Source organism: Dermacentor silvarum, chromosome 4 (genome assembly GCF_013339745.2).
Source record: "Dermacentor silvarum isolate Dsil-2018 chromosome 4, BIME_Dsil_1.4, whole genome shotgun sequence".
Lineage (NCBI taxonomy): Eukaryota > Metazoa > Arthropoda > Arachnida > Ixodida > Ixodidae > Dermacentor > Dermacentor silvarum.
The window spans coordinates 38,207,378-38,234,995 of NC_051157.2; the positions used below are offsets into that span (position 1 = coordinate 38,207,378).

Consider the following 27,618-nt stretch of genomic DNA (forward strand, 5'->3'; position numbering starts at 1 on the left):
CATCTAATTTTTACTGTCATCTCCTAACTTGTTTGATCGGCTGTTGGTCTCTGTAACAAAGTAAAGCAAAAGACTGAGTCATCTCTGAACTCATAGCAGTACCTTTGGCTGGTCCGTTTTCCTGGATTTTCCTGGATTTTCCTGGATTATCGTGTCATTTCCCCACAGTCTTACAAAGATTGCCACGTAAGAGCTCTGCTGGAATTTGTTCAGTTAAAGAAAAAGAACAGGGTTTGTGTTGCCAAAGCAGGGTACTTAGAATTTGTCATTAGACTCATTACAGATGTTCGGCGAAACTTTATAGGAAGGAAACCTGCCTTGGTTGGCTCAATGGATATGGTGTTCTGCTGCTGAAGACATGGTCACGGGTTCATTCCCTTGCTGCAGCGGTCACATTCCGGCTGGTTCTAAATGGAAAAATTCAATACTTTTGCCGTGAGGAGATGCTGAAAGATCGGTGGCAAATGAAAGATAGGTGGCAACACCGCCTTGAAGTTCATGCACCAGCTCACCGTGATGCCATTGATTTTCTTGATAAAGGTTAACTACTCAGTAAAAATTAACTACATTGTGTTCTAAAAGAGTCAGAGACTGAACTTAGCAATGAAGAACTTTTGCTGAACCAGCATTACTAAAATGCGGAAAAATACTTTGAAATCCGTGGCGTCACAATGACGTACTAGCCTTATGTTACGACACGAAATTTGAAAAATAGAACATAGACGTGTATTTTCTCTTCTAATAATCAGCCTATTACCCCAATATCTACAAAAATAGAGTTCTTCAAGGCCACTTTATTAATCTAAGCTGACATTGTGTTTCTCTTTAGTGTTACTTCAAAGAACTTTAGGTGGTTGAAATAATACATAATACGTTAAGGAGTGCAGCCCTTGATTGCGTATGTACGGTAGTTGTAGACTGCATCATGCTTGTTGCGGCTTTTACTGAAGTGATAAGTGTGAATACATCACCGCTTATCATTGCCTGTGTATTGTTTACTCATTGCAACTTTTTGCCTCACAGCATGCATCCAGTGCACAGAAGGGAGCAGACATGACGAAGAAGGCCCGATCTTTGGTTAAGGAAGCAGTGACAAAGGAGAGCACTGCAGAGACATCCAAGACGCCTCGCAAGCCCAATGTAAAGCCACTCCCTAGCCCCACAATCCCGGCTTCACCCACCGAGTCTACGCAGAGCACCCGCAGCCGTCGGCCAATCCGACTTCCTGCTCGCTTTCAAGACTCGGCGTTGTACTTCTCGCCAAATGGGGACCTGTTTGACATTTCATCACAACCCATGCCACACCGGCGAGGTCGTCCGCCGAGCGCAGCTAGGTAGGTGTTTGATTGGCGCCCTTTTTGTACATGATGCAGAGGCCGTGACATACATTCTGTAATTAAGGTTTGTGAATTCATTTATTGAGAATAACGGCTACATTTACTGCATGTGGAAGGTAAATTGATAAATGATCCTGATAATATAATTTGACCTCACTTTTAATGAAGTTGCAGTGCTTCTGCATCATGTTCTATGCAGCATGACTGCTGCTTGTGATGCGTGTTGACACATGCTGCTTCGAAATTCGGGCATTGGCAAAAGTGTGTGCTTGTTAACTAGCTTATCTGATAGCAGCAAGCCCTACACTAGTCTGTGTTTTTATTCTGACAACATTCAAATAAGGTTTTGAGCTTACCGTTGCTTTGTTATTGCTCCGATTCTGCAGCAAGATTGCATTTTATTGCCCTCGTCATTCAAGAAAAGCTTGGCACCCTTGTTTAGCCAGTTCATTTTGATTGGGTAAACAGACTGGTACTGCAGAAAAGGCTGTGAAACCAGTCCGTGTAAAGACCTCGTTTCTCCAATAATGAGGTGTGGACGCAATGATGTTTCTTAAATTTGTTTTGGATAAACCAGGTATACAAAAAGGCAAAGTGTTTTTCTCAATACTGCAGACCAGGAAATAGATGTAGGTCACTGATGAACAGTGGTTGAACAAGGAATGTCTCAGGAGTTAAGGTTTCTACAATGGGAACTGTCTTCTTCAACATTTCGACAAGTCCCTTTGTCTAAACGTTGTCTCCAGCGACATTCTTAGTTGAACCCCTGTTCATCATTTCAAGCCTGCATCTTACTGTAAACGTCTGTCCTGTTTAGATGTAGGTCACTGAAGTTTAAAAGGTGGCTTAGTTGGCAGCACTGTCAGTAACATTAGTGTGTGTCAGACATCGCAGCATAGGGCTACCGATATAGTTGTGGGGCTGTGCTGAAGCTGTTTTTGCAACTGGTGCAGCAGCTCAAAGGTTGCCCAGCCACCACCACGGCCTCCGCCACCCCCTGTGGCACCCGTCCAGCCAGATGCAGTGCAATCGTCTTCTTCATCCTCTTCATCTTGGTGTGTTTCATCTTCGTCATCATCATCATCTTCGTCACGATCGTCATCACGCTCATCGTCTCCTTGTGGCAGCGGCTGTGAAGCTGCCACATCTTCGCAGGGCTCCAGTAAAAAGAATGGCGAAGGCTCAAAGGTAAGGGTGCACTGCTGGCAGTACCTCTATATTCTCTCGCGTGATGGAAGCCTAAGAATGGGCAGTGAACTGATTAGCTTGTGTGTGTGGTAACTGCCTATCAAAGTATTTTAGCACAGCATTACCATTAATGATTCTGCTTGCAGCCAACTGCACATGCACAGTAAACCTTGTGCATGCACTGCTGGAGGCAACTAGTAGCTGTAACAGTACCACTATGCTAAATTACCCTGTTATTGCCATTTGGTGCAAAATACAGCCCTCTGTTGAGAGTTGTACATGTATCATGTGTGAATGGCCCTGGCCTGTCATACCCAAGATTTTAGCATAAGAACTCAGCCTGTGTTGAGCATTTTACAGTGCAGTGTATAGAGCAATTTGTGCCCTGTAAGTTCCTGTGCTTTCTTAAAAGAAAGATTTATTTTGGGAGATCCTGTGTAAATATAGTGAACCCTATTGATGCATTTTTAAGGGACTATCAAAAAAAGAACATAAGATCCGGGAGAACTAACATCTAATAACTCTTTCGGTAGCACTATAGATAAGGTTCACTTGAATTTGAATAGAGAACCAGCAAACCATTGAGATTGCACTAAATAAAGGTTAGTGTCGCTGCGTGTCGGTTAGATTGAACACTAAACAATTCTTTTGAGCGGTTTTAGCCATAAATCATACTAAATGAAACTTATCATTTCCATTGGACCCTTGGACTGGAACTCGCAACCCATTATGTATCAGTTTCCACGCAGCCTTGTATATCGAAATAACCATATGAGGTATCGAAGGGCACGAGACAGCGTCTGTGAGTGTGGACGTTGGGTGACCTCTTGTGCCTTTGCCCCCCTCCTCTTGGCTTTTGACATCGTGAGTCATGTTGAGATCGAGCAACGATCGAAATACGGTGATGGCGATCCGTCTGTGCCACATGGCAGGTTCTACAATGTGATTGTTTTCAGCGCTTACATGTGGCGCTCAACGTAGGCACTACTGACGGACGGTGCCACAGCAGTAATGTGCCACAGCAGTTTTTGGACGTAAGAACCACGAGGAATGCAACAAACCGGAAGCTAATACACATGAACCTATGAAAACTAAATGAGACCAGTGCTTCAGAGCATTAAGGGCAAGATATAGGCCGGCGTAACGTGCGCGGCGGCCACACGCGGCGCGGTTAAGCAGCGCCAGTGAAAAGTACACAGTCTACAGTTTGGCATCACGGCATAGCCGGCGTGCGCAGCTGCGTCGGGCGCACTCAGCGCCGCCGGCGCGTAGATAGAACATGTTCTAATTCACGCGGCTGCCGCTAGACCAGAATGCACTGCGCGCTGTAAGGGCGGCGGGTAGAAGGCAAAATGGCGGCTTACAGCGCTCGTAGTGAAAGCGCGGCTGTGGCTTTCTCAACGTCCGTGGAGGATGACAGCGCAAGTGAGGATGTATGTACAGTACATGGTCCGCTTCCGCTTTTAACATATCCGACGCACTAGCAATAGGATTGCGATCTTCTGGCTGTCGGGACAAGTTAACGCCATGCCGTGAAGGCAGTCAAACAGCACAGGGAGGCAGAGCTGTGTATAAGGTATTTTTTTTTTTTTTTTTGCGTATGTAAAAAATCATGATGTGCTTGCTTTTCGAACTTATAGTCATATTTATGCATGACTGGTTATTCATGTGTGTTTAAGCGGGTGATCAGCGCTCTGCCAGGCTTTATGTGCCTTTACGCCGATCCCCTAGGCGACTATGTATGTTGGTTGACTGAAATAAAGTGTCTTGTCTTGTAAAAAAAAAAAAAAAGCGCGCACAACTCGGACGGCACGGGCATATGCTGTCAGAAAGCGAGAATGCGCATGCGCCATGGAAATAGCTGTTCGCGCGGCCGTGAAGTTGCGCTCCCACACACAGAAATGGCGCTAGCCTCGCGCGGCATGCGCGCTGAACTGTAGAGGAGGCAAATTTCTTCCACAGGCTGTCGTGGCTGGCGTAGCGTATCCGACTTCGCCTGCCACAGCCTGGCGCGCCGGAAACGCTGGACTATATCTTGGCCTTTAGAGCTGGGAAAATGTGACAAACAGGAATGTATCAGCGAGGTTATACTGTGCATTGTAACAGAGAAATTGTTTTGCTTGGTATCAACTGCACCAAATTTGATGAGGTTTACTATATGTAAAAGAAATTGAAATGTACTGATCATGGGGGAGCAGATTTTAAATTTTTGTGTTAATTCTAACAGGAAACAAATCGAGGAATACATTTCAGAATGAGAATGTCATAGAAAAAATTATGACTAGATAAAGAAAAATTTGGGAATTTGGCATGTTTTTATTAATTTGGGGGTTAGAGGGTTAATGCCCTCTGACATCCGGGTGGCATGGTGAATGATGCTTTCTGCATGTGTTCACTCCTAAACTTGAGCTGCCTCTTGTGCGCATACCAAGAGGCTTGAAACTGAAGACAGATACCTTGCTTTGCACAGGCTTTACTTATGAATGGTGGCCGGACTCTGAAGCAGCTGACACGCCTCAAGACTGATGGCTTTGTGAGCTTGAATTCAATCCAAGACTCCTCCCAGGCCTCCTCTACACCTGAAGGCTCTGTTGATGTCAACATAGATTCTTTGTCTGGTGAGTTGGATGGGGTGGGAGTCTTTGAGGTATGGTGCAACTTAGTGGTGGTGCAATCTGTGTGAAGTCTGTTGCAAACTGCAGTGGGGCTGCAAACAAATTGGCTCATGCAGTATTCCTAGATGAACTTTCTGTGAACCTGTACTGTGCATTGGTGCCAGCAATGCAGAGTTTGCAAGGGCAACTTTATATGTCCTTAGTTTTTGTCACTTGCAGGTTATGAGAACTAGCTATGCAGAGAAGGTAGACTGAATGAACTCAATGCAACACTTGGCTGTAGTTGCTTTAGATGCACCATGTCAGTTTATAATTTTGTGATTGCAGTACAGTTTCTGCAGTTTTTCAGTCCTGGAAAAGTCATCTCATGCAGTTGTGTATACAAATACAATAATTTGCATGTCTTGTCAGTCACTGATTGAAATGCATGTAAAAAACTGATGTGCATTTCTTTCTTTATTTATTTTTTCTCCCCAGTCTTGCGCTGTGGCCACAAATTTATGCGCTTGCGAATGTGTTGGGCTGCTAAGCATGAGGTTGCAGGATTGAATCCCGGCTACGCCAGCTGCATTTCAATGGGGGCAAACCGTGAAAGCACTCTTGTACTTAGATTTAGGTACATGTTAAAGAACCCCAGATGGCCGAAATTATTCCGGAATCCCCCACTACGGCATACCTCATAATCAGATCGTGGTTTTGGCACATAAAACCCCATAGTATGTGCGATTGCAAATGAATACACTTGCCAAACAATCATTTTGACAGTGATAATTTGGACATGCTCAACTAATCAGACAGTTTTGCGCTGCTGCTCGCCCCATAGATATAACCATAGTCCCTTAATAGCTTTTTCTGGTCCCGAAACTCCCGCCTCAGTTTAATATAGACCCAGCGCCTGCCGCTAGGGGCGCCATAGTAAAAGAAAGACCACCTAGCCGAATGGCCGCCGCAGGCGGCAGCGGTATTTTTTCCTCTCTTGTCACATTGCGGCCGAAAGCCCAGCTTCTTTTCGAATTTATTTACACTCTGTTTTGTCGTAGCAGTTACAGTATCCAAATTTGAACATCTGAGAGGGTTTTCTAACCAAAATCGAGGCACGTACAAAAAGTAAACAGTCTCAAAGTCAGCTGGCAGCTCCGTGTGTCAGCAGACGAAGCGCATAGAATTCTTGTTACTGGTAAATCTGTTATTAGTTGGCCCAACTGGCTTTGATTAAAAACTTTTGAGCGACTTTTATGCGCTGTACAAAAAATAAGACATTAGCGGAGTGGCGTTGCCATTAAACTACAGCCTGACTTCACGGTCGTGTGCTGTTACCGAATTCCGATTGCACTCGAGCCATTCAGGCGATGGTGACAGATTCTAATTGCACGTACCATAAAATGTTCTAGCGCGTCAAAATTATTTTGGAACAGGTACATCGGCAGGTCGTAGCTGTGAATGAAACGCTTGCTTGAAGAAAAGTATTGTCATTTTCATGTATCGCAAGCTTTGCTAGTTTTCCTGCATATTATTCCAAATGTGCGACCAAGTTTTCAAACCCTATTTTCGTTGTCAATATGCACTATAAAAAAGTTGTCGCAGTTTCACCTCAAAGGCGAAGCATCAATTGCGATAGCAAATTTGTAGAGAGCTATACGGAGTAATGATAGTAGCTTAATCAGCTGTATAAGCTTGGACATGCAGCAGCACCGGCAACACGTGGAACTGTTGTCGACGCCGTCGGCGTTTTGCCCGCGTTCGCACAAAATGCGTGCGGCGTTGGTGACTGTTGCCGGAGCCTCTGATATAAATAGGCACTTGGTGCCGCAGCTAAACGTCGCCTCGCCCCCCCCCCCCCCCCCCCCCCGGCCTTTCGCACGTCGGAAAAGGGCGCGTTTGCTCTACATATATGGTGATTGTAAAGGAGGAAAGAGACAGAGACGCCTACTTCTGCAGCCCTTAAGGGAGCACGGCGCAGAACGCGTGTTTGTTCTCCGCCGTGCGTTCACTCCCCGTGAAAGCGCGCATCCCTCGCGCCCTTTCACTCGCACATACAGCGTTCGGCGGCTCGCGGCGACGATTTCATCTCTATTGACGTCATATGGAACCTCACGGCGACGGCGACGCCGACGGCAGAAATCTGCTATCGCAATAAAACACAAACGGGTTAATATGCCCAACTGACTCAGCACTGCGCTTATTAATCACTAACTCGCATGAGCAGAGTAACGAATTGACGGTCTGTTGCACTCAGTACCCTACCTTCTTGGGGAACTGCGACGCATAATAGCATTTGAATCGCGAGGTTGATTTGAAGCAAATGTAGAATCACGCACGCACGCGCGCACACACACACACACACACACACACACACACACACACAAATATAAAGTTCGCGTCAAAACTTTCAGCCCACGCCGGCCGCATCTGCAGTCTCTCCGGGTTTAACATGGAGAAAGGTGGCCTCTCAGCTGAGGTGGTGCCGCAGCGCGGTGGCTTCATGCGACATATCAAGCATGAAGCACGTCCCATAGAGTGACGGCGGAGTTTCGGGACCAGAAAAAGTATTGAGGGACTAGTGATATGACGTACAAGGACAACCCAAATTTTAGACACATTACAGCATACCATTCAATAATTCGAACTCTGCCTGCACAACCGTGCATTAATTCGGCCACCAAGAAGGAGTGGTGTTTTTGTTTCAATACATTGCCAGTTCTGCATTGAAACCAAAAGTAGCAAAGCCTAGTCAAACCAGTGGTCGCCGATCATGGCCAAAGTATGGGACAAGCACAGCCAAACCAAGTTGCTAGGTTGTAAAGTCTACATTTGTGGTTACCCATGGGTGTGTTCCCAGCGTCCTGTGTTTGTTGCCTTACATGTGAAATACCAACACTGTTCCGGGTGACTTCGATTTCCCAGCGCCAACGTTCACCATCGAGAACACAAAAAATTACCCACGACAGTTACACTCCCCTTTAGCAGTTCATACGTTCCCGGGAAACACGATCTTTTGCCAACAAGGAATACGTCACAAATATGTCATCTAACTGCGATCGCATGATACGTTTTGCGGCCAGTAGATCCCATGCAAACAAAAAGCGTGAGGCTTGCGATTGACAACAGTAGCTGCCCATTCATTGTAGCTGCTTCACCGCAATACTCGCCCACCCAGCTCACGTGAAAATGCCGCCGCGCACTCAGTTTCCTATTCCGAGACCAGTAAATTTCCTCCCTGGTCGTTGCATGCCGAATTCACAGCTATCACCGCCAACCCTATTGCGATAAGCGTCTCCACCTATCTGATTCACAGTGCGTGGGGCATAGTGCCGTTAGAAGCATACTGCACCCTTTTAATAGGTGATAACCCAAATACACCACTGTTCCCTGCTGCAGGTGGCGCAAAGTGAGTGTCATGGTTCGCTCTGGCTGCATCGTGGCATCGTATTTTGGTGTCCCCCACCACTGCAATTTCGGTTTGGTTTCTTGTCGCCGTTTTAAAACACTACGCAATAGAAAAACTACAATGTGCATCTTGGATCGCTCGCACCACATCAGCCTGACACGGCGTCTCATGCCACAATGATTCGTGTCAAGTGGGCACGTCAATACTTCCCATAAAATGCCCCACTTGAAGAAGCTGCTGACCCAGGTCAAATTCGAGGACTGCAGATGTAAGCCTGCCAAAGCCGCAAAAGCGACAACACTTGTTTCGGGCCGCTTGAGCCTCACTAGCTCAGTGCACATTCGCTAGCTCAGCGAAGCTCGCGCAACACAGTGAGCGTATGAATAATTCGATTCGCGATTCGAATATCTACTCGATTTTTCGATACATTCGACGTGGAAACTCGCGCAGCGCCACCCTCATGCTCATGAAAGTGTAAAAAGATACGGAAGTCATAGTTTTGCCAGAAAAGTGAAGCATTGATGGCGATAGCAGAGAGACAGCTACACAAACTATCGTTGTTTTATCAGTGTCACATGCACTCAGGCAAACATTAACAGATCTCACTCGATGACCACTAACTGTTTTTCACAACACAAGCGAATGCTTTGCACTGTGCTTCGGAAACGAGATTATGCAGCTGCCAACACTAGATGCACGGGAACAAAATGCGCATGAACGCACCAACCATCTCGGCTCCACCTTTGCACTTGCTGAAGATTAACTCCAAAATACAGCGCATGGCCCACATGTGAACAGCCATGCGCAGCTACAGCAAAGTTAGAGGTGAAGAGAAGCGCGCGGTAGGTGGAGAAGGCGGATAGGCGCGCGTCACCTGCCCTCATCCCTCCTCTAGCTTGTGCTTGATCACGTTAGTGCATGCTCGCCCCTTCCCAACCCCCTTACGCTGATGGAATCGTCAGCTCTTGCGTTTTTCTGAGCGTTGTGAGCTGCTGTGCGCCCCGTGGCCTCTGTAAGTTATGAGACAAATGGCGCAACACTCTTTCCTGCATACTGCATCCCGGCGCGTGCACTTTGACGGCATTTTAGCCACTCGAACTTTTCATGTCCGAAGGATGCTTGCAAATAACTTTTTCCTCGGGCGACGTTTTGATAGTTTTATTGGATTTACCAGAGCCACAGGCTCCTAATACATGCTTGAAATGGCCAGAAATTTCGTTAAATCATTACTGTGTCAAGCAATTACTTCCTTAAATCACAAAATAATATAGAGGGTCTTCAATGGAATTAAGATCGGGAAATAAGAATAGTTTGTTACATTGCAAATTTCGTTAAATCAAGGCTCGTTATTGTCGGGACATGGGGTACACATTAAGAAGGCTTAACGAGGTGTGAGACGGGGAGCGAAAAATGAGGTGTCCAGCCAGTTCGAGACCAGAACGAAGACTGTCCCTTTATTGATTGACATATACTAGCGTCAGTAGGACAGATGGCGCCACCAGTAAGTCGGGTACTGCGGTGCACTAGTACCGACCCTGACAGTTATATCGAGGTTTGACTATTTGGGACTCCTAATTATTCCGACTTATAGGCAGTCCCCACCGAGTCTGAATTTGCCAGCCAGCGACTGTAGCAACAACCATGTTTTGCCTAGTTCAGACTGTGGAGAATGATTGTTTCCTGGCATTGGCCATTTTCGTTGCAGACTCGGATGAGGAGTTGTCTGTGGGTGAAGAGCCTCGCGCCAAGGACGTGGAGAACTCGATGCAGATCAAGGCCTGCCGTGAACGAATTCGACGCCAGCAGATGCAGAACCTGTTAATGGAGCTTCAGAATGTTGTCTTTAGGACACCCTCCACAAAGCCTGTGTCCAAGGTGTCTGTCCTGTCACAGGTGAGATCAAAGCATTGGCTGTTATGTTTATGCAAAATCTGGCAGTCAGTAACAGCGCATGGCAAGTGCCCTTCAGAGGGAACATGCCAATGAAACACCTTGTCTGGCCCTCCCTTTCCACACTTCTTACTACCCTTAGCTGCCTTTTCACCTTGCTTCATTACCAAAAAAGCTCCTCGAGATGGGGCAGTTCTCTTGGTAAGTATAAGCATTACTTATGCCAACAGAGCAACGAAAGAAATTACCTGGTTGGTATTCATATTGGCTAACTGCATGAGGTGGAGATGAAAACTAAAGGCACCGTAAGGAAGGCACACACAAGTGCAAACTATCAGCTCTTTATTTGGAAATGTGCCGTTGACAAGGAACTGCTGCACAAATGTACCACAAGTGGAGCTGATGGGGAGCTTTCTCATTGGCAGTCATATACTCGCATCAACACTTATTCACCATTTGTTAGGGTGATAGATGGGGTACTCATGTACTGACTTGTAATACTGAGGTTTTCTATGATTTTCCTAGTGTACTGTTTCATGGCCGCTGGATTTAAAAAAATGCGGCCTGCCATGTGCATCGAAAACGGTGTGATCCGCCACATCGCCACATGTCGGGGGCTGTTGTCTGGCATTGGCATAGCTAATGCGAGGAATGCGCTTAGAATGCTGTCACACGTGCAAGCCGATGCATTCCATTCGCGCACGAGTCACAGGGGCGAGGCGACGGAGAGGCAGGGAGGGGGGGGGGGGGGGGTGCGCTTTGCTCCGTTGGCTGCTGCTGCTGCTCACAGCGCGGCCGCGTGGGTGCCGTATCTTGAAAGCGATCTGCAATGTGGGCGAAGTGCACGCCCGCTCAGGCCTCATCTTCAAAGTGATCTACATTGGGGACAATGTGCATGCGCCGAGTGCCGGTAGCTTCGTATGCGCTCTGCTTTCAACGTTTGCTTTGAAGTGAGACAAGAGACAGTGCGCATGTCAGTTTGCCCGCTGCTGCTGGCGTGCATTCTCACTCCGGCGTTTTCACAATGTGTTTCTTAGTCATCGAGCTCTATGTGTTCATGTTTACCTGTGTGTGTGTGACACCGTGCTTGTGTCTTTAGTTAGTAAGCACATGTTTACAACTTTATACAGCCCATTAAACTACTATCCTTGCTTCATACAGCTCTCCACTAATTTGCTATCGCAATAGATGCTTTGCGTTTTGGGCGAAACTGCGACTTTTTTTGACAGTCTGGCGATCTTCCGTTTTGTGGAAGACAACAGAAGGGTTTTTCCATTTTTTTGGCTGTGGTTCCTGTGGGTTATCGTCGGCTCATTAAGGCCAATCTGTGCTATAGATAAAAGCGAAGATTGCGCTTCACATACCTCAGCACCGCTCTGCTCGGTTGTTGGCAGAGCACGTGTCGATTGCTGTCGGTACCGACAGTAAAACGCAGGTGCCTTTTCACTGTCGGGTTTAGCACAGTTTGCTGCCTGTCGTAGGTTCTCAAATTGGAAGTGCATGGCAAGTTCGCACGGCGCCCCCCTCCTCCCCTTTCCTACTCAATTCACTTTTGTTTGCTGTCTGATTAAATGCATCTGCAGCTGCGTGGTCAGCGCAATAGTCATGTGATATTTTTGAGCCTGCCATATAAATCCAAAGCTAGTCTTATAACGGCTCGCTCAAAGCTACAAGAAGAGACCGATGTGCGCCGATGAACAGTGTTTCAGAAGGATGGCGGCCCTGAACCATCAGTCATCCCATACACTTACTTTTATTGGTGAGGTGGTTAGTCAGCTTCCTGAATGTCTCGGGACTGCTGCAAATAGATCTGCATTGATTTGGCAACCAGGCCATAACTTTAGTCGATGACACTCAAAGATGCAGCATCAATTAGGCCTTCAGGCCGTTTCGTCGCCGGTTGCATTGGCAGAGGCACCTGCCTCTATCATTGTTGACAGTAGCATAAAAATCAGTTACAATTTGTTTCCGACCGGAAATAACTAATGGAATAAAGTCACGTTGAAAGAGTGCCCGTTATCAAACCCACTGGCATGATTTGACTAGCAAAACGTTCAGTGCAGCCACCTCAGTGATCGCCTCTTGAAAAGCGGCTTGCCTTATTTGCTCTTCGCCACCAACGGTGTCGAAAGAACATCCGGTGCATGCATTGATTGTGTCGACGAACAGAAGCACTTTATTACAAGCTGCTGCAAGATTGCTAGCATTGTCAGCCACGGATCTGCCAGCCCTCAAGCTAGGCCTCTTGGCTACCAGAGATTGGCGGCTGTCGGCGGAGGTGACACTGGGGACAGTGCATACGATTGGAAATCACCGTTATGCAGTTTTTGGTACAAGATAGACACCGGATCATGCAGTGTATCAGCTACATGTGCTCGCAATATGTTTTTAATGGCGGCAGCTAGTTGCGTGCAGAGCCTAGGCTTTACGTCCATAAGTTACTGTTCTATGCAAAAACCCACAAAAAATTTGGGTAGGCTGTATCAGGGGTGCAGTCACAGAGGGTGTATGGGCACCAGGGTACAGAAAAGATGTAACCAAATACACAAGTTACATTTATTCATGCATTAAAAAGCTTACATGCCTATCTTATGTTACAGCTAGTGGTGGTCTTACGATCCAATTTTGCTATCGTGCTTGCTCCCTATTCGTAGTAGGCCCGTTTGTTTTCCAGAGGGTCTCTGAGCACTAGGGTATAGAAATGACCCCCCTGCTGGTGGCGCCCGAGACTGCCCTATGCGGCTCGAGCCCGCTGCACTCGTAGATAATTGAGGCTCCTGCGCTTGTGCTCCCTATCGAGACTGACATGTTTTGCCGTGGTCAGACGGGTCGGATATCCTTCTGTCTTGTTGCTCAAGTCTCCTCATGCCAATTCTGGACTGTACGTGTCAAATGCAAGGGCCATAGTTGAGCAAGCTTGGAATTTCTGCAACAAGTTCCACACTTGTAAGTTTCAGAATTCCTGATGAGCACCAGATTGAGTTTTATATATATTATTCCTACTATGGCACAGAAAGCTCTGAGAAACACAATTATTCCTGTTCGGATGGACAAATATACTGTTGAGCTACAACTTGCGTATCAGAGTGACAGATATTTTGCGTGACTAATGCAAGACGCATCAGAGTTTATGAGTGACGGCATTTTTGGCACAGTGTGAAGCATGCTACTTTCCACATGACCAGTGAAAGACCCATCAATGTCTTCGAGTGAATGTGTTCTTGGCAGACTGTGGAAACGCTGCCGCTCGTCAAGGTGTCCAATGCAAGTCATGCGAAATATTGCAAAAATGAAAGTATCTTTGAAAGTGAGCGTCCAAGGATAAGGCCCAAGTTTGTCAACACGTTGCTGCATGTACATTTTTAGCCAAGAAATTCAGTGACCGTGATTTTTTAGCAATGCCTTTTATGCTATTCTTTTTCATGCTTCATGAGTGGTCAGAACGTTGTTCCTCATACACTCATGTGCAGAACGTCGTGGTGCCACAGAGCTGTCTGAATAATCAAAAATGTTCAAATTACCGGTGTTCGGTTTATTGGTTCATGGCTGTATCTTCTCAGCTGGGCTGAGCACATGCTCTCATTCTCAGTATCGTAACTGATTGGGCTAGTTGGTGGTGCATCATTCCTTGTGTAAAGCGTGAACATTTAACTAAGAGACAGAAACCAGAAGACACGAAGGCAATCTTCCCGTCTTGTTTTTGTCTCACTCTCAGGTGTTTGGGCAACTCTTCTGAGTGGAAGGTCAGAAAAATGCCTTTCCTTAATCATTTTTCAGAATTGATCAAATTACCGCATGTTTGTACTGTGAACTGTCTTATTTGCTCCCCACCTGTCGGCCTTGAGAATATTTACATAAAACACCTTTCGCAGCTGTTGAAATGATAGAAAAGAGTGCAGCAGTGTTGTGGACTGCAAACCTGAGTGGCGGCCACTTTGTCTGGATGTTTCAGGCCAACCAGTACCTCCGCTGCCTGAGGGTTTTGTCAGCACACCTGCACGAAGAGAAGCTTTGGCTGAAGCGGCGTCGTGCAGCCCTTGAGCAGTGCTTGCAGGCCAGCCATCAGGGCAAGCAGCCCCCGCTGCTGCCACGGGCTGAGCCGAAGCCGACTCCACTGCCCACCGCTGTTCGTGAAGTGTGTGACCTGAGTGATTCCACTGTGCCTCCCATCCGGGAGGCGACCGATGAATTGGTCAATGGTGGCAGTGTTCCTACTGCACTTTCTGCATTGCCAGCAAAAAGCAAGAAGGAGAATGCGAGTAAGTGCAAGTCATTCTCACCTGCCGTGAATGCTCAATGGCTATGGCGTTCCACTGCTGAGCACGAGGTCACATGTTTAATAGACCGATTCCATGACGAGTTTCACAATGTCACCACTCCTGCAAAGCATGCCAGTAGTAACAGTCCTTTTTATTATTGTTGAAGTGATAATATAAGGAGATTCAGTCACCCTACAATGGTGATGACTTCTCCTTCTCACTTAATATAGCAAAAGTAATTTTTAAAATATTAGAAGATAAGAAACAACATCGTAGGCTCTAAATATCTAGAGCAGAGTTTGCTAAAACGAATAAATGAAATTCGCATACAGCCCTAATTCACGAAAATAGCAGAGACCAAAGGCAAGGACAAGTTGCTTCGCACACTACGCTGATTCCCGACATATACGCATATACAGAGTTCCAAACTCGTACACGAGGCTGCAGTGCAGTTCGAGATGAGCAGGTGTACAGATGAAGGAGTTACACATATCAAATAATGCACACACGGAGATACGACAGGCAAAAGTCTGCTTCATCGCATAAGACTCAAGAAAAATGAGTATGATGCACATAATGTACCTAGTGGGCTCAAGGGCAGCTATGGTCAGAAAGGATGCTGTGCTTGTACCATGACAAATTCGCTTCGCCCTCGAGATCAAAAGGCAGGGAGGCGAGTGTAAAAACAATCTACAGCAGGCTGAGATGACTCATCTCCGTGCCCCCCCCCCAACTTCTCCATAAGGTTCGCTGCGTTGTCCTCAGCATTCCCTTCAATGTAGCCTTAAATCACAAGTACAATGAGAAAGTGCAGAGGACTACTGTGATCATGGTGCCGGCAGGGATGCTGCGTGTGCACTCTGAACGTGGTAAAATCCTGGCCCCCATGGCCACATTTTGGTGGCAAAATACAAAAATGCTTGTCTAGTTAGATTTACGCACACGTTAAAGAACCCTGGGTTGTCAAAATTAATACATAGCCCTCAACTGCGGCGTCCTCACAGCCTTGGGGTTGCTTTGGGCCGTTAAACTCCATGAGTCAGTTAGTCAATCAGTGAAGTCATTCTTGTAGCTGTCTGGTGGCTCAGTCAGCTAAGGCGTTGCGCTGCTGAGCACGAGATCGCGGGATCGAATCCTGGCCGCGGTGGCAGCATTTCGATGGAGGCGAAACGCAAGAAAGCCTGTGTGCTTGCGTTAATGTGTGCACATTAAAGAACCCGAGGTGGTCAAAATTAATCCGGAGCCCTCCACTACGGCGTGCCTCGTAATCGGAACTGGTTTTGGCACGTAAAACCCCAGAAAGAAGAAGAAGCATCAGCTGTCGAGAGGAGTTTTGGAGCATATCTGTCCTCTCTATCAGAGTCTGCCACATTCGTGCATGTGTGTGTGTGTTCGAGGGGTGATTGGTGTAATCATGGTATAGGGTAATTTCAAACAAATGCTACTAGACAAAATAATGTGCTGAGAAGAAAGTGCACACAAGCAGATGTCTTACAATGGGGTTCAAGCTTGAATTTTTTAAACTCTTATTATGAAAACTGTGCAAATTGCTTAACACACGGCACGGCATAGCCTAGAAGCAGAGCCTGCAGAGCAGTACAGCATCCTAAAAGGAGACTGCTGTTCAACTTTCCTCACCTAAAGGGCAATTCCCATGAGTTCTTACACGTACGGATCCCAGTGAAGTTCTTATTGGTTACTTGGCTTGGCACTTTAGTCATGTGCGGTGAAAGGCACGATTGAGAGTTGCGTAGGTTTCCAGCAAATATAACTTTAAAGGTTGCCATGTGCACTCTAAATTTGTGCTGTCTAAGAGATTATTTCTACTACCCACCCTATGCTTGCAATTAGTGGCAGTAGCACTGGTGTTGTGTTGACATCTTTCAGAGCTGCCCTTGAGTGTGTGGCTGGTATTGTCAAGAATGACTTTGTTTAGCTTAGCTTCTGCCATAATGTTTTCTGTAATGGCTCAAACTCTGTAGTGCGGACCATTTCTTTTTGGCCCCTCTTATCCCCTTCAGACGCTGTGTGAACAGTTGTGCACGTGAAAGTACTGCATTAAAATCAAAAGCACTGATTAAAATTATATATTATATTATTGTAAATACATGTCTCAGACATCACTTCTGATTGGACCTGTGCTGCAAGCTTAAATGCAAGGTGTAAAGTGTTTGTATAGTATGAGGTGTAAAATGAGTTGGAAGGTAGACAGCTGGATGTGGTGCCCTTGCAATGTCAGTTTGTCTTCATGTAGAGGGTTCACTTCTTTCATTCTTTTCAGAAGGTTTTACATCAGGCGTATATTTCAAGTGACTGGATAAGTGTTTTCCAAGCATGCTAGACATGAAATAGTTGAGATTCTCATATCTGAGGTTCCTATCAGGAGTTCTCGCATGGTCCACATTCTGTAAACTTGGGAAAATTCACTGCAGAATTGATCATTCCTAATTTGTTTGGCAGCTGTACAGTTTTCATAATTCTGAAGGTACAAAAAAATGTGATGAAACTAAATTTTCAATGGACAGGATTAATTGGGCACCTAAGGGGTTATTTTCCATTTGTTACATTGTTTTGCCACCCGGCCATTGTCAACAACACTTGCATTTGGTTATATTTTGCTTGAGTCCATCATTTTATTTTAATTTTTTCCTCTTGCATAGGTTCCACTAGCAGCAAACAACATCATGGCAAAAAGAAGCATTCTTCCAAGTCTGGTAGGTGCTGCCTTCCTTTGCATGCTTTTCCGTTTGGTGTGCGTGATGCATAGAGTTCTATTTTTGTTGAATTGTAATGCACCTTTCCATTCTTGCCTCAAGGGTATGTCCTCGAGGCCATAATGAATGCTTACTGAAAATGTCGTGTGTTACCAATAAAACAGGTGTAACATTACATGTTTGGTTGAAATTTCAACAATAATGAATTTTTAAAAGAACAAAATATGTCACCGAAAAACACTTCTAATTTAATGTGAATTGATACTGAGAAAGAAAGATACTACTGTATCTTGAATAAAAATCCCAGAAAAGTGTGCTCAATTCTCGAAAAATGAACTCCGAAAATTGTGTGGCTTTTATAAAATGTTCTGCTCTTCAATAGGAAAAAAAATGAATAAAGATAATAACCTTGCAAATGATTTAACCATTTATAAATACATGGGTTTTAGTTAACTACAGCGGAACCCCATTGATAAGTTCCTCGCTGTTGTGTTTTCCCGGCTGCTACGTCCTGTTTTCGTGGTCCCAATCTAAAAAGCCCATTTACACACAGGTGTTATGTACTCATTTGATACGTCACCATTATGTAATGTTCCCGCATGTTACATTGCATTTAAATGCGGCAGTCGCGTAAATTTAGCATGCAGAGGCAAGTTTGGAAGTACAATAAGCGTGTCACGGTGTTGTAAATTTTTCTGGCCTCCTAAAGTCAGCTTCTCGGTAATACACCTGTGTTATGCAATGAAACATATTAGGCATTCAAAGGGGTCACTGTCACAGAACTTTTCCGACGTTGCTTATTATGCGTTTCCTATAGAAACATATTGAAGGGACCCTGATGCTCTTGATGATAGTAAGAAAACATTGCCGTTTTGTCGTTGAAGCTGCTGTGAACGTGTGAGCCAAATAATAGCACTTCTCACAGCAGGGAATTTACAATCTCATGCCAAAACAGAAAGGTCGCTTGCTCTCGATTTTGCAATGTTGTCATGCAGTGCCATTGCAAACAGTTGGACCCACCAACATGGAGACAAAAAGAGAGAGAAAGCAGCGTATTGGTGTGATAAATACTACTTGAAGGATTCAAAACATTTTTATAGCATGAGATTGCTGAGACGACATCATTTAATAGTGAGGCCATTCTATGATTACTTCAAAAAGTGTTTCAGAGCCCTTTTAACAGGGTTCTACTGCGTTTACCCAAACATGCTAAAGATTTTACAAAACTTGCTGCAAAAATGTCAACTATCCCCATTTGCCTAATAAAATGTACTATACAATAAAGTGGAAAATAAACCACAAAAGTGTATCGTGCACTAACACGTAAAAGATCATTATAAAAGGCAGTAGCACGGATTCATTGCAATGCTTCTCTACGAACGAGTTTATTTTTCATGAGGTGGCACTGAAAATGTTTCTTAGTAATGAATGTCAGAGCAGTGAACAAAAATATAAAGAATGAAGGGGTTGCGAATTTTATGTTTATTTTCACCATGTGTGTGTACTCACCGTCATGAGAATTTTCATTTATGAAAGATAAATGAAAGAATCTTTTGCTGCAGCATTACCCTTTTATCGAAAGTTCATTTTATCTGAATTAGACGATTGAAGAGAACCCTTTGTTTGGCTTCACCCCCCCCCCCCCCCTTTTTGTCATAACCATAATATACAGACCACTTTACTGTGATGACAGTGACTTTGTCAGGCAAAGCAACAGGAGTAAATAAATATATCAAGTGACTGCGATTGAAATCAGCTTGTCACTTATAAAGATTAATCATTTTCTTGGCGTGGGTGAACCCAGCTTGACCGTATTTATTAATTTTTTTTATTTACACATACACAGCCCAATATAGGGCTATAGCAGGAGTGGGAGCATTATACATCACTATACATTACACATTAAAAACATACACATACACAAAGAAAATGAAAAAAAAAAGCGCTTTACATGTTAGTGAAGTGCTTACTGGTGGTAGCTATAAAACCTTTTAGTGATAGTGAACGAATGTTGCTGGGTAGAGAATTCTATAGCTCTATTGTACGTAGAAAAAAAACTGTATTTGAATGTGTTAGTACGAGCAGAGATAGGTGTTATGTTCAAGGCGTGGGAGCTACGAGTACAACTTGCGTTTGTAAATGTGATATAGTTACAATCAGAAAGACCAGAGGTGCAGTTATTAATTGTGTATAAAAGTTTTAAGACTTCAATGCGATAACGTGAAAGTAATGGCTCGATGTTCAGAGATTGTCGAGCCTGTGTTGGTGAGAAACTGAGGCTATAATTTTGGCAAATGAAACGAATAGATTTTCGTTTAACATTATTGAGCAAAATTATTTCACAGTGTTTGTAGGGAAACCAGACAACAGATGCATATTCTAGAACAGGGCGAATCAACATTTTATATAATCATCATCATCAGCCTATATTTATGTCCGTTGCAGGACGAAGGCCTCTCCCTGCGATCTCCAGTCACCCCTGTCTTGCGCTAGCCGATTCCAACTTGCGCCTGCGAATTTCTTAACTTCGTATATAATAACATTTTAGTATGGCAAGGGGTCTTAGCTAAAGTGCGGCGCAAATAACCTAATTTATTTAAGGCTTTCCCGTTTATATATTCGATGTGTTTAGACCAAGAAAGATGTTCTGTTAGAATGACTCCTAAGTATTTATATTGAGACACTCTTTTAAGTGGGATGCCATCCAGAGAATAATCACACGAGAAGGGGGCTCTGTCTATTGGCAAATGACATCACTACTGTTTTACTACAGTTGATGTTCATTTGTCACATTTCGCACCAAGTGCAGAAAGACATAAGAGATTGTGCAAGACGGTGATGGTCATCAATGGAGTCAATAGATTCGTATAATACATAGTCATCTGCATAAAGTCTGATTTAGTTGAGGTGCTACGAGGCAAATCATCATATGAGAAATAATAGAGGGCTTAATACGGACTCCTGAGGAACGCCTGATGTGACGTGAACAGAAGTTGATTCTCCTGAGTTAAAAGAAACAAATTGAGAGCGACAGTGAAGAAAACTGGCTATCCATGAAACAAGATGGGGATTATTGAACAGGGCGTTTAGTTTTACCAGTAGTTTAGAATGAATCACAGAGGCAAAAGCTTTAGAGAAGTCAATAAAGATGCATCCACTTGTTTACCTATGTCTAGGTTAGAAGCGACATCATGAACAAAATCCACTGATTGCATTACCGTGCTATACCCACGATGGAAACCATGCTGCGCAGATGTTAGAACGTCATTAGAGTCAAGGAATTCGGTTATGTGTTTGTGAATAATGTGCTCTAACATCTTGCATGACTGTGGCGTGAGAGCTATCGGCCTGTAGTTAGAGAGGTTTACCACCTGATTTATACAAAAGCAAAACTTTGGCTGTTTTCCATTTAGTTGGTACTTCACCAGAGTCTAAGGATTTTTGGAAGGTTACGGTAATGTACTGAGCTGTCCATAAGGAGTATCTTACAAGGAAAGAACTCGGGATACCATCTAAACCGGTACACTTTTTAGTGCCGAGATTCAAAATTAGGTTTAAGAGACCATCAGAACTTATTACGATATCGCTGAGTTTATTAGTTTTTGCATCATAATTAAACTTTGGAACTACATGGTCCTCGAGAGTGAAAGTAGATTGGAAGTACGAGTTAAAAACATTCGAGTTAAAAACTACTAATGACCTCATCGTTAAATATACGATGGGGTCGTTAGTAGTAGCGTCATTTATCATGAAAGAGGTGCTGCCTGATGCACTAGGTAAGATCGATGTCCAGAACCTGTGAGTATTTGATTTAAGTAGTATGAGAACTTGCACTGAAAAATAGAAATCTTAAGCGTCTTTAGTATGACTATGAAGTTCCTCCTTGGCTTTTTCAAAAGGAGCGCAAAGCAGGATTAGATTGCTTTAATTTACGTAGTCTACCGACACGGCGTGACAGGAGCAAAATATCCCAGTTAATCCAAGGGAGTTTATTATTTATCTTTTTGTTTTTAATGGAACGTAGTTATTGATGCAAGATTTCACCAACGACTCAAAACAATCAACACGACTGTCAACATGACTTTTGGTACTGAGTGACAAAAAATGGTCAAAGCTATCTGCCAGAGTATCAGTGATAGATGTATCGTCAGCCTTGTTAAAATCGCGAAATGTGGAATAGCTAAAGCGTTCATGTAGGATAGGGCAGTTAATGTGTACGAGAACTGCGTTATGGTCTGAGATTCCTTCCAAGGTATCATACTTAAAACCTAGATGAGCAAGACTATCACTGATAAAAATTAAGTCAAGTATGGAGTTCTGCCGCGTATTCTTATCCACTAATTGGATCAGGTTATGTGACAAAGAAAATGTAATTAAGTCTCTACAAATAGAGGCACTAGTGGCGGAATCTGGGAGCGAAGGCCAGTGAATGCCAGCAACGTTAAAGTCACCAAGAACAATTAAGTTAGAACTGTCGAGGCTATGGTCATGTACGAAATGTGAAATATTATCGAACAAGTCACTAGGACTATCAGGTGGGCGATAAAGACCACAAATTGTTAAATTCTGTTTATGCACTAGTAACTTGCACGAAACTGATTCTGCATTAGGAGGACCAGGTAAAAACATTAAAGTTAAACTTTAAAGTAAAATAGGAGGTAAAGGGTCTAGCAGGCACAAGTTTTCGTCAGCTCTGGGAAACCATCTTGATTTCTGAATGCTAGCCGTGGGCACACAATGAAAGCGTTTAATAATGACTAAAGCATAATATAGTATTCGTAATGCATCATTGACAACTCCCACAGGTGCAGAGAAGACTTCGAAACACAAGTCAAAAGCTCCACCACCACAAAAGGTTCAAGACACAGCTGCCAAAACAACTGGCCCAACAAAGGTAGAGGCAGTTACATGCGAGGAGCGCGACATGGAAACGGCAACAACTGGGAGTGATGACTCGGCACGCCTTACCTACAAGCTGAACGATGGCCACATTGGCGCCTTGCGCAGTATTCCAACACCCACGGACACACCCAAGAAGTACACCTTGTACCCTGCCAAGGGCACCGTGCTCGGGGACCTGTCAAAGGTTGCTGCCGCAGCGCAACACATCATTGGGCCCTGTGTCATCAAGCGGGTCAAGCTGCGTTCAGGCCAGACCGTGTTTATCTATCGCCAACCAGACGGTGCACCCGCAGCAGATGGTGCACCCACAGCAGACGGTGCACCCACAGCACAAGACTGCTCAAGTGGTGGTGCCGGAGATAATGACCAGCCTCTGTCATCAGGAGCATTGGCAACATGGAATGATGAGGAGGTGTCTACGTTGCAGCTAGCAGCACCCGGCTCATTGCCTCAGCCAGAGTTTCTACCCAGTCCAGACGTTGAAATGCCAGAGGTTGCGTGTGGTGACGACAGTCAGGACAGCTTGCCGGAATGTGTTGGAGAACAAGTTTCTCGTGAGGACAATGTCGACGATAATGAGGGTGATTTGGGAGACACTTCAGAGTGGATCTCAGGAGATGGTGACACTTGCATTGTAATGAAATTGCCAGTGAGCTCCGACGAGGAAGAATCTTCATCCGATGAGTCATAGCATCAGTTGTGTTTGTTGCCGGACACCTGTGGTGTGTGAGTGGGGGGTGTAAGCTTATTGTTTGGGGAGAACCGGATCCTACCAAAGAACAACTTGCACCTGCCCTTTTTGTTTGGGACTTAAGTGATAAGCCTGCTGAGATGGCCAAAACTCTCACAATCGGTGTGCCCTGGCTGCTGCTCTTCCAGCCAAGCTGTGCCATCTCAGCTACAAGCTGTGCTCAATTTGGGACGGGCAAGAGCGAACAGTTGTGGGCATTTGTAGACATTTGTTTCTTCACGTTTTGTGTTTATGCACTACTAGAAGAAAGCGGTGTCGCCACTTGGAGGGCGTTCGGCCGCAAAAGATAACAAGTCAAGTGAACTGAGCAGTGGAGCAACAGTGATCATTTTCTTGTAAATATATGTTTCTCGTGTGTGAATCGTCATACAATTAAAGTAACTCGCAAGTACCTGTCTTCATCAATAGATGTCCTTTGTGTAGAACTAATGAGCTTTGTCAGTGAATGTGTGTACTGTAAAATGAAGTGCAGAGTGACTGTTGTTTTATGATTACGCAGCTAAAAATGCATGAACACTGTGCATATGTGATAACTGGCATGGAAATTTTTCTGTGTTGGCAACATGTAGACACAACTGCATCAAGACTCCATGTGGTCTGCGTGGTCAGCCAGATAATGAATACAGTCGAACCGCAATTTAAGGAAATTTCCATCTTGTCGATATAATTTTTTTTTGCCCTAAAATGCTTTTTCTGAAGCCCGTCCATTAATTTGATTTGTTTAGTGAAGTAATCTTGTGCTGAAGTTTCTATACCAAATGCACGTCGGCAGCTTCTTTGAGGAGGACATACCAGCTCGAAAGTTCAGTTCAACATCGTGGCGATTCTCAGGAATATGAAAGTGTGAACAGGCATGATCTCTTGTGAGCTGATAGCAACAGCCAACTTCTGTGGTGGGGCTGTCATGAGATGACGAACAATAATCGTCATTTGATGGCAATGTAGTTAGCCACTGGAGGAACACTTTTGGGTGTGGTTCGTGTGCACCATCATCGTGTTGGCCATGTTTTCCTGCAGACTGTCGCATTTTTACTCATCTGTGTGTTTGTAGCTCATGGAGGTAAAAAATAAGCAACAAGCGCTTTTCTTGGTCACAGGCTGGTCATTGTTGCAACATGTGCTCATCGGTGTGAAGACCTAGCTAGTAGCAAGACCAACGCACTAAGTGAAACTGAGAACCATGCTTTGTGAAAATGTGTTAAATGGACACTATAGAGAAAAAATAAGTTAAGCTGTATTGATAAATTATCCTTCTACAACTCCAAAAAAACTTCACTCTTACTGTGAGAGGAGACTTGGTAAGGGTCTTCTTCGGGTGGTTGGCCCTGCCGATTGACTGGGGAGACCTCCTTCCTCTTCTTTTATTCCCCTTACCCCTCCCCTATGCAGTGTCGTTGAGGTGTACTCACAATGAGATACAGTAACAGTGCTGCACTTTTCTCTGCAGTTACCTTGTTTAAAAGTCGCTAACTACTACTACTACTTGGTAAGCCAGAAATGATGCAGAAACGAAAGGTGAGTGGCGCCGCCGCCTTCAAGTTCCCGCTACCAGCTAGCCGTGACATCATGCATTTTGACCGCGCCTGCTTGGGCCTAGGTAAAGATGGACCTCATTGTATTCTGAAAGAGACTGTACTTGGCAAGTTTCAGGAATTTTGCTGAGCCACAGTGTCCCGAATTGAAATCTGTGACGTTACTCTGACGCGTGTAATTTAATATAGCTTTTCTGCAGCCAATTTCGGTTTCAATTCCCGGGAGGTTACTGTGTCGTGACGTCATGGTGCAGAAGAAAGGTCACGTGGATGCAGGGCATTGTGACGTTTTGACACTAAGGTCACGATTTTGTAGCGATGCCTTCTGATGCCAATGCCTTTCAACACTCCGCCCAGGGCGGAGCGTCGCTTTGACCACTCGCGAACTAAGGTTCCCTGTATGTTCCAAAGGTAGCGCAAACCATTGTTCAAACAGGAAAGGAGAATTTCCTCCCCGCCGTCTACCCCTCTCCTGACTTCGCCGTTTTCCGCTCTCCCATTGGACGAGGCTTGGCACGTGACGAATAAACCGCGCGGCTTTCGTTATCGCGTGAAAACGGCGCCATTAGTGAGCGTAGAAACACCGGGACACATGTGCGCTGTGCGTGAACGTAGGCTTTTTACATTTTTGACGACGCGCTTGGCAGCAGCACGATGCCAATTTGCTGTGCTGTTGGATGTTCGAATAGCATTGCCAACGGGGGCAAGCTTTTTGCGGTTAATCGTGGCAAACGAAGCCTCAAACGGCGAGGGATATGGCTCCACCGTATCAGAAGAAAGAAATTTGACTGCCACCAAGGGAGGTCATTACTGAGGGAAGTTCTGATCACTGTTCACATCCAGTTAGTGATGAACTCGGGAAGGTGGGTGCGCTCGTGAGTTCACCATCAGCCAACGGCTGAGTATAAAAAAAGTCCCGGTTTATGCTCTGCGGCGAACAAAAGGGCGCATTCTGGCAATATGAATACCAGCATGACTTCTCAAAAAATTAGCATAATGGAAGAGTCGCCAATTAAAAAGCAAAACGCAGAAATAGCGCCCACACCCGGGAACCAAGGCATATAACTGAGGGGGAAAGGAAAGCACGCGGATGCATTTAAAAAAAAAAAAAAAAAAAACGTTGAAAGTATTTAGCACATAAATGTATCCGCCCTGTTGTGTGTGCATAGTTTGATGTAGCTCTTTGTTTTCGTAAATGCGTCAGGTAAACCTGCAGAACACCATTCGATTTCGAGAAACAATGCTATGCAGTAAAGACTGCATAGGATCGCGTTTAACTTGACCTTTCGTTTTCCTCGTCTGAGTGACGCAGATTCTACTAATAATTGAAGGTACCACATATCTTACGTAGATATCGCACGAACAGCCTTGTGAAAATGCGCCCAGAACAGTCGCGTTTCAAGCAAGCTCTTCAACGCGCCGCATGCGATACGATATGAAGCGGGCGGTAGCGGCCGCGCGCTTCGCGGCCGAGAGGGAGGGGCGAGGAGGAAACGGCGTGGAGAGGAGTACAGGGACCTTATCGCGAACGCGGGAAGCGCCGAAAGGCATGCATTAATTATTATCGGGAGAAGGCATCGCTCTAAATCGCGGCCTAGGGCTACCTACACTTGGTGCAGGCGATTGTAGCACCGAGCAGAGACTATGACGTCGTGTGCTGCACTTGGCAGATCGAGTGGACTAGCCAATCAGAGCAGACTGCACGTCTTCTGCATAAGCAGACGAAAAGCGCCTGACTCCGCACTTACTGGCTGCGTATATCCCGTTGCCTGAAATTGAAAGCTAATGTAGAAATTTCCTTTCAGCAACAAATCCAGACGAACTCCAGCAGAATACACTGCGAATGCGCCGTGCACGAAGACAATCTCTTAATGCATATAATGCAGCGCGGAGTCAAACAGCCTGCAATATCTGTGAGTAAAATAACACTCATCCTGCAAGATTAGCTCGCCTTCCTCTGTGACACACGGTCATGCCAGCACTTGACTGCCGTCCCTGCAGCGAACCTTCACTGTCGTCGCCATATCAGCGCCGAAAGTCGCAGACAAAATGGCGCCACGCCTTTGCAGCGCCAGCCTGTTTGTTTATCGTCTGCTACCTGCACACATCGAAACTGCGGTGTAGAAAGTGTATTTTTAATACTACACTACTGCTATAAAAATAACCGTGTAGTTGGGCGGAGCTACACTTTTCTTATACACCGATTAAAAAATTGCGACTTCATACACTAACTACACTCGTGTAGACAGTGTATAGGTAAAAAAATAAAGCCTTACCAGCTCCGGCTCGCTCATTCGCCTCATGTGCTGCTACTCGATTGTGGGGGCCGATGTACCAGCATAGCAGACGACCGAGCGAGCCGAAGGCGAGGAGTTTTTAAGAAATTACTGGAGTGGAAGCTCCCGTCGCTTATGACGGGGTGAAGCCAATGTTTGCTTTTACTTCACCTCTGAAATAGACCCTTGTCGCGTGGTCTCCGCTTACAGATCAAGCGCTTTAGCTCCGTTCTAACCGACGAAAGTATCGGCGACGATATCTCCCAAAAAATTTTCCAGAACGTTCAGGCTTCATCTCAAAACCAGCGCTTCTTTTCACCGTTCATCGTGCCCTTCTAAGATGACGGCGATCCGGCTTCACTTTTAAAGAGATTATTTCCACTACAGCATTCTTTTTTTTTTTTTTTTAACGTCCTTGGCAGCATAGAGTTTCATACAATGATATTATCGTATGAAACTCTATGCTTGACCTGAATGAGTGTCAAAACGTCCATAGAGTTACGGTGGCTAGCTAGATGGGTAGGTGTGCCGACCGGCGCGTCTGGAGCGTAGTTCACCACTTCTCCGCGTCATGACGCAAAATTGGCGCTGCGGTCAGTAGAACGGTTCCGCAGCGCGCGTCGTCTGCTACAGGGGGCTGGCGGCGAGCAAAAAAAATAAAGCCCGTATTTGAATAGTTGTATGTCGTCTGTTCGTGTCAGTTTCGAAGGTGAAGAGCTCCGCGTCTCTCGTACTGTTTACAAGTTCCTAAGCGATGTGGAATGTT

The 27,618-nt window shown here is 45.1% G+C and overlaps 1 protein-coding gene across 6 annotated transcripts in view; it reads left to right on the forward strand.

The window, feature by feature from the left end:
- LOC119449797 (nascent polypeptide-associated complex subunit alpha, muscle-specific form-like) overlaps window positions 1-23,435 on the forward strand; it is a 59,331-nt gene extending 35,896 nt beyond the window's left edge. For 4 of the 6 annotated variants that reach the window (XM_037713063.2, XM_037713062.2, XM_037713064.2 and 1 more), the window contains 7 exons: window positions 1,024-1,334; window positions 2,291-2,525; window positions 4,996-5,143; window positions 10,234-10,421; window positions 14,371-14,677; window positions 17,338-17,391; window positions 22,197-23,435. In XM_037713063.2, the coding sequence (XP_037568991.1) occupies window positions 1,024-1,334; window positions 2,291-2,525; window positions 4,996-5,143; window positions 10,234-10,421; window positions 14,371-14,677; window positions 17,338-17,391; window positions 22,197-22,984 (2,031 nt within the window). In that variant the 3' untranslated portion in view covers window positions 22,985-23,435. The remainder of the gene's footprint in view (window positions 1-1,023; window positions 1,335-2,290; window positions 2,526-4,995; window positions 5,144-10,233; window positions 10,422-14,370; window positions 14,678-17,337; window positions 17,392-22,196) is intronic. The other 2 variants (XM_037713065.2, XM_049665452.1) reach the window with 2 other exon arrangements.
- The last annotated feature ends 4,183 nt before the right edge of the window (window positions 23,436-27,618 follow it).